Source organism: Eulemur rufifrons, chromosome 8, assembly GCF_041146395.1.
Source record: "Eulemur rufifrons isolate Redbay chromosome 8, OSU_ERuf_1, whole genome shotgun sequence".
NCBI classification, from domain to species: domain Eukaryota; kingdom Metazoa; phylum Chordata; class Mammalia; order Primates; family Lemuridae; genus Eulemur; species Eulemur rufifrons.
Genome location: NC_090990.1, coordinates 60,468,702 through 60,478,960, shown reverse-complemented (window position 1 = coordinate 60,478,960; position 10,259 = coordinate 60,468,702). Strand labels below are relative to the sequence as shown.

Sequence of the window (10,259 nt, the reverse complement as noted above, 5' to 3'; positions counted from 1 at the left end):
TCCAGGAGCCCACAGGGCGGAAGCGCTCTCGAGACACTGTTGCGTCAACGTCACGCCCATCGTTGTCACGCCCTTCCCCACGCACACACAGAATGACCTCGGCGGAAAATTCTACCGCAACACCTCCCTGAGGCGGCGAATGGTAAGGAACTTTTTTTCCTCAGGTTTTCTACAACCCAAACCCTACGGCGGCCGCCGCACCAGTCTCACCCGTCACCCCGAAGAACAATTAGCCTCACCCCAACGACGCGCAGAGAGGAGGCGCCAAAACAAATCCCATTCTCGCGAAATCTTAAACTCAGTTATCACGATAGCTCTCTGCCTCTCTTGTCTCAGCTCCACCCCCCGCACCAGCGCGTTGCCTCAGAAATACCGCGAGATTTCCGTCTTTCAGTCCCCGCCCCTTTACGGCACGACGGTCGCGCAAGAATGTGATAGAGCCTCGACGGCCGCCATTTTCTTTCTTTCTTAGCTGTTAGCTGAGTGCAGTTCTCTGTGGAAAAACGGCAGTGGCTACTAAACTGTAACCATGGCAGACTATTCAACAGTGCCTCCACCCTCTTCTGGCTCAGCTGGTGGTGGTGGTGGCGGCGGTGGTGGTGGAGGAGTAAACGATGCTTTCAAAGACGCGCTGCAGAGAGCCCGGCAGGTAAGTCTGGACCGCGCGGCGGGATCCCGAAAGCTCACGGTAATTGGCCGCTGCCTGAGTAGGCCGCTACCCCTTCGCGCGTGAGGGAGAGGAAAGAGGTACTCTTCCGTACCCAAATATAAGGAGACTAACATATCCTTATGTTGATAATACAGAGTGGAGGCCAGAGCTCGGCTTTGTGTTCTTGGAGTCTAAGCTACTTAGAAACCCAACGCGTGCTACGCAAAGATGGCCTTAAGTCTTTCTCTCACTTCGGCGGCACTCGCGTTTCTCCAAGGAGTTAGCTTAGCCTCGTTTCTTCAGAATGAATATTATTTTCCATGTAAATCTCGTTTAGTTTTACTCAATAATATGGAAAGTTCTGGTAATGAGTTTGGGAAAGGACTATGATCTGTCTGCTGGAGCCATAGTATGGAAACGGATTTGTCAGCAGCTTCCAGCTCATTTGAGTTCTCCCTCGCAATTAAAGCAGTCTTCGGTATCATTCGCCTTCACACCTCTGCAAGGAAGAGACTTAAACAAGCTACCTTCCTCTGGGCGGGATTTGGGTGTCAGTCTGTTCTACAAGTCCTTCCCCATTATTTCTCAAAATGGCTTCAGGCCTATTATACCCGAGGTTTCTATTTGAATCTGCCTCTCAGTTCACAGTCGTAAACTGACCAGACCTCTTTGTATTACGTAGGTGCATACATTTGCCCTTAAGGCACTTATTTCCCAGGTGAAAGCTATTTAATAGAAAAATAGTGCATGTGCTCCAGAAAAAATAAAGGTTTCTTAATTGGAACTTTACTTTTTTATATAGTCTCCTAATATATTTATAAAAATGTTTGATGATACCGACTTTTTTTTTTTTTTTTTTTTTTTTTTTTTTTTTTTTTTTTTTGTTGAGACAGAGTCTCACTTTGTTGCCCAGGCTAGAGTGAGTGCCGTGGCGTCAGCTTAGCTCACAGCAACCTCAGACTCCTCGGCTTAAGCGATCCTACTGCCTCAGCCTCCCGAGTAGCTGGGACTACAGGCATGCGCCACTATGCCCGGCTAATTTTTTCTATATAGATTTTTAGTTGTCCATATAATGTCTTTCTATTTTTAGTAGAGACGGGGTCTCGCTCAGGCTGGTCTCGAACTCCTGACCTTGAGCAATCCACCCGCCTCGGCCTCCCAGAGTGCTAGGATTACAGGCGTGAGCCACCGCGCCCGGCCGATACCGACTTTTATGTAAGCGAAAGTACGACTCATTCTGGTGATGACACGAGCGCATGTCGTACTAGGTGCTAGGCATTTTAGACTAGAGTTAAGGAAATGGTTATTAGAAACCAGTTTTGTGATATGTTTTGATTGCAGTGGAAGTTCACTTCGTTAAGTTTTTAATCCACCAATACAGTTAAAGGATCATTGAGTCAAAATAAAAATTCATAAAATCTGTAGTAATACATCACTCTTATTTTTCCAACGTGAACACATTCTACAAATGTACCTGTACTTGTTTATAACCAGAAATATTAGGGTTAGTCAACAAAGGGTCATCATTAATACTAGTTCTGCGGTTTTTTTCACGTATTTTTTTAAAATTCTGAACACGTTTAGAATAGCAGCTGAAATATTTACATAACTGTGACAGAAACTCTTAGCAAGCTCTATTAGATTGTATTGGAAGACTTACCTGAACTATTTTATTCAATAAATCAGCACATCGAACTAATTTGTGTCACATGCTGTAGGTAGATACTGGAGATTATTTTAAATGTGTGAATTGGAGTTCTGCTTTCTAGGAAGCTGTGATACAGTCAAGGAACCAAATGCCAAATGAACAGGATTATCTGATTAATGAGGAAAGAGAGACACAATATGGACAGTTAATTCATGGGCTTGTTCTGGTAACATTTGTAGAGTTTATACTTGTCTATGAGTTGGGCACTTGTTCGGGACACCAGGGAGGAGGGGGTACCTAACTGCCTGAGTAAAGGGGTCATACTTGAGCAAGGCATTAAAGTAGGAGTGAGAGTTTGACCAGTAGGGAAAAGAAGCAGCATGTGCAGAGGTACGGGGATTTTTGGGATGACAACCCAAGAGTGAAATCAGTGGAGGATAGTATTGGGTAGGGTAAAGATGAGAAAAAGTACAGATGGATCCAAAATGACCTTGGGTTGTTGTACTTTAAAATTGGACTTCATTATTGAGCTAAGCCATAATTTCCTGCTTTAGACTTTTTTAAATAGAGAAATTGTCCTCAAACTGTGGAATTAGTTGCATGCCACTAGGTCATCTGCACTGATGTCTTTGCTGTGATGATTCGATTATCTCTTTACAGAATTGATCTTAAATTTGAGATTACAAGTTTAGCTTTTGAGTGGAATTGCCCATTTGAATGTCTCTATCAATTGTAGCTGCTTGTTTAATTTAATTGTACAGAAGAGTATTTACTAGAAGAACAAGTTAGGTTAATATCTGAAGTATTTCCTTACCTGTTTATTAAGTACATTGAATTGCATTTCCAAAATCTCCATCTAACCTTAAGTTTCTTTTCTTTGTCCAGAGTACTATACTATGAAGAAGTATAAGAACAGCTTCTTGCTGTCAAGGAGCTTCAAGATTGGTATTTTTAACTGGACAGTTCTTTGTTACCCAGGAAAGCAGGGCAAGTGGTTATGATCCCTGGTCCCTACCTAGTAAATGCCAGTAGTGCTTACTATAGCTTGTTGTTGCCATCTGATAATTTAAAACAAGTTGCTCAGTCTTCTTTTTTTTTTTTTCCCTAGAGAATCCCGATAGCCTATTTTTTTGTGAAATTTCCAGATTTTTGTAATACTCTGAGCTGCATCCAGCAAAGGGGCACCGGATTGCTTCTCTAGTGTAGGGTTTCCAACCAGTACACTTTAGAAATTTATTTTTGTGTATTTTAAGCTTGTCATTCCAGAGAATGAGATTGGGATTCTTTAAGTCCTTGGCAATCATACTGATAAGTTCTGTCTCTGGAACATTGGAAAATTAAAATATATTTACTTTTTTTTTTTCCCCTTGAGATTACGTGAAAGTAGTCAATCGGAGGCAGACTAGTGTAGTGGTAGATTACAAGCTAAGCAAGACTACCAACCCTCATTCCTTCCCCTCCAGTTAACTATGAAATTAGTCATTAAGTACTCAATTATACTTGAAATCTCTTCCCTGATAATCGTAAAAGTGATTCAGGCTGCAGTATGTTATTTGGATGAAATGAAAATATAAAATAGAGCTGTTGGGTTTTTATTACCATCAGTCTCTTCAGTGAAAACTAGCATTTGGGCATGACTTTTTTTTTTTTTTTTTTTTTTAAACATTTTGTAGCGGTATAGCAAGGCTTGATTGTGATAAGTAAATGATGATATAGTAATATTTCTAGCGTCTACACCTCTCCACATTTCTGGTGTATGGGAACTAACTCACTCCATTAGGACTTTGTCCATAGTAGGTACTCAGTATTTACTGAATTGAATCAATAAATGTTTTTAATGAGTTAAAGCTGCAGTGGTCCCCATCCCCCAGGGCCGTGGCTTAATACCAGTCCAGTGCCCTGTTAAGAAACGGGCCACATATCCCCACCTGAACTCCATACCACCTCCTCCCCAGCCTCTGTCTGTGGAAAAATTGTCTTCCATGAAAACGGTCCTGTTGCCAAAAAGGGTGGGGACTGCTGAGTTACAGTACATTCGGCCCTCCGTATCTTTGGGTTCTGTATCCGTGGATTCAGATTTTCAATCACAGATTGAAAATATTCGGAAAAAATGCAAAAAATAACAATACAACAATTTTAAAAATACAAATTTTAGAATACAGGATAACAACTATTTGCATAGCATTTATGTTGTCAGGTATTACAAGTAGTCTAGAGATGACTTAAAGTATACTAGAGGATATGCATAGGTTATATGCAAATACTATATCCTTTTATATAAAGAACTTGAGCATCTGCAGATTTGGGTATCTGCATGGATCCTGGAACCAGTCTTCCATGGATACCAAGGGACAATTGTAGTTAGTCATATCACCTGATTTTAGAGATTTTTTTGAAGCTAATTCTCAGAAGATAATTAAGTAAACCACAGTACCCCCACTTTATCCAAGGGAGATATTTTCCAAGACTCTTACCTGAAACCACATACAGTACCAAATCCTGTATGCGTACATGGTACTGTGTTCTTTACTATACATACATAACTATGATAAAATGTAAGTTATAAATTAAGCACAGTATTAATAATAATGAAATAGAACAGTAATATACCGTAATAAAAGTTGAGTGAGGGCTGGCGTGCGCCTGCTCGCTCGCGCTCTCTCTCTCTCTCAATATCTTATTGTGCTGTGCCACAGGTAACTGAAACCATGAAAAGTGAAAGCCTTGGAAAAAAGGGGTATTGTATCTAAGTTTCTTTTCAACTCCAAAATTTTTGGATGCTAGGAGTGGTCAATGAAGGTGAAAAATGCTAAAACAATGAAAGCAGGAAAAAATATTTACTCATTCAAGAAATAGAGCAAGATCCAGATGGAAAGCTTGAATTGTTTCGTAAATTGAAATCAAGTAAGGAAGTTGCCCACACTTAATATGTGTCTAATAAGATTTGGATAGAGTTGGAGCTTGGTTTTTAGGAATTATTGTTTTTCTTAAATTAATCCTCCTTGTAGTGACCTGGAAAGTGTGTATTTTCTATTGTTGGAAAATTGATGATCAAATCTGTGGTTGTGGTGGTGGTTTAAGAGTTGGGGTCAGGCCCTCTGCGTGGCTCACACCTGCAATCCTAACACTCTGGAAGGCTAGGGCGGGAGGATCACTTAAGGTCAGGAGTTCAAGACCAGCCTGAGCAAGAGCAAGACCCCCCTTCTCTACCAAAAATAGAAAACATTTGCTGGGCGTGGTGGTGCATGCCTGTAGTCCCAGTTACTTGGGAGGCTGAGGCAGGAGGATCGCTTGAGCCCAGGAGTTGAGGTTGCTGTGAGCTAGGCTGACACCATGACACTCTAGCCCTGACAACAAATCCGGAGTGTCTCAAAAAAAAAAAAGTTGCAGTCTCATTATGTTGCACAGGCTGGTCTAAAACTCCCGAGGTCTAGCCACCCTCAGCGTCTGAGTAGCTGGGAATACAGGAGCTTGCAGCCACACCCAACTGCTTTGTTAGTATTTTTATTAAAACCTCTTCTGTAATGTCTTTGTACCGATTCTCAATTTTTGAGATGTAACTGGTTCTTTTGAGTGAACTAGCTATCAACTTTCATTTTTCTTTGGATAGTTTTTGACCTAGTCAGTGAATAAGGAAGTATAAATAAGTATCTTTTCTCTGTGTATAGGTACCTTGGCATTCAAGAAGTGCTGCTTTCAAACTCTTAAGAGTGTTTATAAAAACTAACTGTAGAAAGTATTCACAGCCTAGACTGTAATTGGTAGTACCATTTTCTCTTTATACTTTATACTACCAGTGCCTATCAGCATATGGTAGTGTATTTAAATTCTTTAGGAACAGTTTAAATGCTAAGTGCTTTAAGGCCAAACGGTGAAAATGCAGTGTTTTCAGGTGTGATTAGGAAAACTTTAAGAAAAGAAATAAGATTTGAATTAGATTTGCAAAGACAAAATGAAGCTTTTAATTGAGAAAGTGAAAAATGGTTAGATTCACCAAAGCTGTAGAGAATCAGGAAAATCAAGTTTATGCCTTTTTTTAATCAAGCATTTTAATACTTGATCCTAATATGCTTTGTAGTAAGTGTTTGCATTTACAGATGAAGAAAGGGGGAAATCTAGAAAGTAATTAATAGTATATAGGTACTCATAAATATTAGACTTAAGGGATCCATATTGGATTTATGACTCAAGTCCTTGCATATACTCTTCAGTTTTCTGATTGTTATAAAGCTTGAGGCAGTTGGATTATCCACATCAAGATCTCTTGGGGAATTTTAGTCACTGAAAGTTTGGTTTCCTTTAATTTTTTTATCATGGAAGATTTCAGATATATTCAGTTGAAAGAATGATGTAATGAACACTCATGAGTCCATCACACATCTTCACTAATGAATATAAAACACAATGTGGAGTTTGGCCCATTGCTGACACTAAGCAGTATTAGTTCCATTTCTCTTATCATAGAAAAATGCAGTAAATATTCACTGGTTGCCCCCTACTTGTGACTTGTAGCTGGTATTTATATAATATTTGTTTAGTCAAATGCAAGCAATTATTTGCCCCATTCTAAAAGTTAAAAATCTTCCAAGAAGGAAGTGACTTTAATAAAATTATGGTTCTGTAGCTGAGGCTTTCTTAGACTAGAGCTCTCCAGGCTCCTACATGTATAATTTGAACAACATTGTCCAATAGAAATATAATGCAAGCCACATATTTTGTCTAACTCAACATATCAAAAATATTACTCTTTTGACATGTGTTTAGTATAAAATTTTTTGAGATGCTTAACATTCTTTATGTCCCAAAGTTTCAATCTTCAGTGCATATTTTACACTTAAAGTACGTGTCAGCTGAGGCTAGCCACATTTCAAGAACTCGGTAACCACATACGGCTAGTGACTACCATGCTAGACAGAGTCCCACAAAATGTTCACATTCTCCACGCCCATGCGTGTCTTTTGAAGTGTCGTTGGAGACAGCCATGGCAAGAAATCTACCTTCTGGTAGAATTGATCCAGATTTTCTTTAAAGCTGTTTGGTTTCTCCTTAAGATACCTAATTGATTACTTCCTTGTTGGTTCTTATGGGGATGTATCAGAAGATAAATTCCAGGTGATGATTATTTGTTAACTCCCCTGAAGTATAATGGTAGTAATAAATTGAACTGTAATTGTAATTTGTCAAGTGAGTTTTCTTATAGTGAAACTAAATAATTAGCATATATGTGTATTAAAAATAAATGAGGAAATGTAGTAGCGAGTAGTACATAGTAGTTTGCCTTGCTGTCCTTAATGATAGTGTGTTTTTGGCTTAAGATTGCAGCAAAAATTGGAGGTGATGCTGGGACATCACTGAATTCAAATGACTATGGTTATGGGGGACAAAAAAGACCTTTAGAAGATGGAGGTAAGTTACAGCCATAAGTATTTTGTTTTATACAGTGTTTAGTTGAAGTGATTTTCACTATTTTTCAAATGTTATTTTATTGAGACAATACTTTTATTATAAGGTTTTTAAAATTGTAAGGTTTATGTTAGCCTCAGAAGAGGGCAAAAAAGAGGCCTAGACAAGGTAGGTAAAATCTGAATCAACCAGAAAGTTTTGTCTTATTAGAAAACAGTCTCTTTTCCCCTTCTTAGTATTACACCAGATTGACAGTTTGCACAGACATCTTTGTTAATACTATTGAAAAAAAACCCAAAATATAAATTGTTTAGGAGACACTTCACTGGTTTTTCCCATATATAAATGAATCTTGATATGCTATGTTTTCATTTTTTTTTGCTGTTTCAGATTTTACTTTGAAGGTTGAAGTTGCTATAGTTTGCCATAGTGTGTTGCAGGTTATACCATTTTTTATGTTCTTTGCTTTGTTTTAGTACTTTGTGTTTCAGGTTTAACTTTAAACATGTGGATTAAAACAGAGGATTTATAGTGCTTTATATTTTTTTAAAAACATAATTGTTGAAGCTTCTGAACTTAGAAGTTTGCACGTGTTTTTTGTTTTAGGTTTGATGTATGAATTTTGGTACATTTTCTTTTTGCCCTTATTTTTCTAAAGGAGAAGTCTCACTGAGCCTTTAGAATATATTTGTAGCTGTTGACCCAGGAGTACTTGGTTTCTTTTTATTTAAGTGTCTTTTATATTTATGGTGAGGTTTTTAATATACAAAAAAATGAGCTAATGATGCTTCAGATGTTGTGTGTAATGTATTCTTTTTATTTTATGTGTAGATGGCTCTTGGACAAGTACGAGCAGTACAACACACTGGGAGGGAATGCCCTCTCCTTTTAAAGGCAGGAATTTTTATTTATTACCTGTGTTTAGTATGTAAACATGAAATAAACCAGTGGATTCTTAAATGGACACAAATATTTCTTGGATTATGTGTCTAAATTTTTGCTGCACAACATTCTTATGCTTAATCATTTTAAGTTTGAAGGGGGGAGGAGAATGTAGTACTTTCAGCTATAGGTTGTCTATTCCAAGATATGAATTGTATTCATCTGTGCAGTGGATTTAGATGAAGGTAGTCATGTAGTTGCTTTGAGTTTTGCTGCTGAAGTTTTATGCCGTGAAATGTTTGTTTAGGAATAAAGAACAGTTTAAATTGAGATTGCTTTGTAATGTGGGGTTTTGTTTGGGGATTTTTTTTTTTGGTCATAGCTTTGTGGTCACTGTCAGATAGACTCTACTTTTGATATGTTATATTTTCATATTTTGATAGTTTTTTCCCCTCAATCTTCAGTTCCTGCAGTAGAAGCATCATTAGCCTTTAACATGAAATAGTACTGGACCAAATATTGTCTTGTATCATTTTAAAGTGCTTAACATACATTAAGATTAGTGATTTGATACAATCAAAGAGAATTATTTTAAATGTCTGTGCATTTTTTTGAATAAAAGAATGGAAGAAATGTAGTTTTTCTTCTTATAGATTACTGAGTTTGGGTTGAGATTTGGTAACTTTGGTTCAAATGATAAACCATACCCTAAGATATTTCAATAAATGCTTATATTGATATTCTTGATTGGGAGGGGAGAAACTTTGTATTTTTTGGCAAAAAAATTAAAAGACTCTTAATTTTGCAGATCAACCGGATGCTAAGAAAGTTGCTCCTCAAAATGACTGTAAGTATTTATTTTAAACTGGGTTAAAAGTTGAAGTAACTGAATTTTAACATTAAGGTTTTGTTCCTATTTTTGGTGGGTATCTTTGAAGTTAGTTGATCATATTCTTTGGAATGTCCAGCCTGAATTTCTTTGTAAATATATACCTTTTACTCCTATTTTACAATCTCTCACTTTAGTTATGGTCAGATATATATAAAGATTGATTGCTGCATTTATTTATTTAACTACTCCATTCTTAAACTATGCTTATACCTCTTGAAAAAGAAAAGATTTCTGTGCTGTGCTGTGGCTAATATAATGTCTGCCCTTTCACTAGCTTTTTTGCTACTCTCAATGCTGATTTAGGTATTCTTTGTAAAATTTTATTCTCTTCAAGGTGTTTGTGCATCAGGGAGAGACTTAGAGTGTTTGATGTGATTGTGTTGTTAAATATATAAGTAAACCTGAATTTTGAATTTTCACTTTATTTTTATTTTTTTGGTAGCTTTTGGAACACAGTTACCACCAATGCATCAGCAGCAAAGGTATAGTCAAAAGCTTTTCAAAAAGTACTTTGCAAGTTTTAGTTGAGCTATATTTGTAGACAGAACCAAGTTAGTGTGTAGTGAATATGTGTCTACATATTTTTTTGTATATGTAGTTTATTTCCTTTCACCTGGGAAGATAACATAACAATCATTTTTCTTTTTGAGTGAGATACATTTGTAATTTGGAAGGATAGGTGGGACATTTTAGAAGAACTGAAGTAATTAGTTTTACTGTTAAGATGATATTCTCTGAACTCTAACTCCTTTGCAGTTCGTGTCTTCAGACTGTTTCATTTACCA

General features: G+C 37.3%; 1 protein-coding gene across 9 annotated transcripts in view; it reads left to right on the top strand.

Annotated features, from left to right (window-relative positions):
- The first annotated feature begins 459 nt into the window (after positions 1-459).
- FUBP1 (far upstream element binding protein 1) overlaps positions 460-10,259 on the top strand; it is a 35,401-nt gene continuing 25,601 nt past the window's right edge. For 5 of the 9 annotated variants that reach the window (XR_011234570.1, XR_011234569.1, XR_011234568.1 and 2 more), the window contains exons 1-4: positions 460-649; positions 7,613-7,703; positions 9,391-9,429; positions 9,917-9,956. Coding sequence is in view for 5 of the 9 variants with exons in the window: in XM_069480157.1 (XP_069336258.1) it covers positions 530-649; positions 7,613-7,703; positions 9,391-9,429; positions 9,917-9,956 (290 nt within the window). In the remaining 4 variants the exon portion in view is untranslated. Of the gene's footprint in view, positions 650-7,612; positions 7,704-8,531; positions 8,595-9,390; positions 9,430-9,916; positions 9,957-10,259 lie in introns of all 9 variants that reach the window. The other 4 variants (XM_069480156.1, XM_069480158.1, XM_069480159.1 and 1 more) reach the window with 2 other exon arrangements.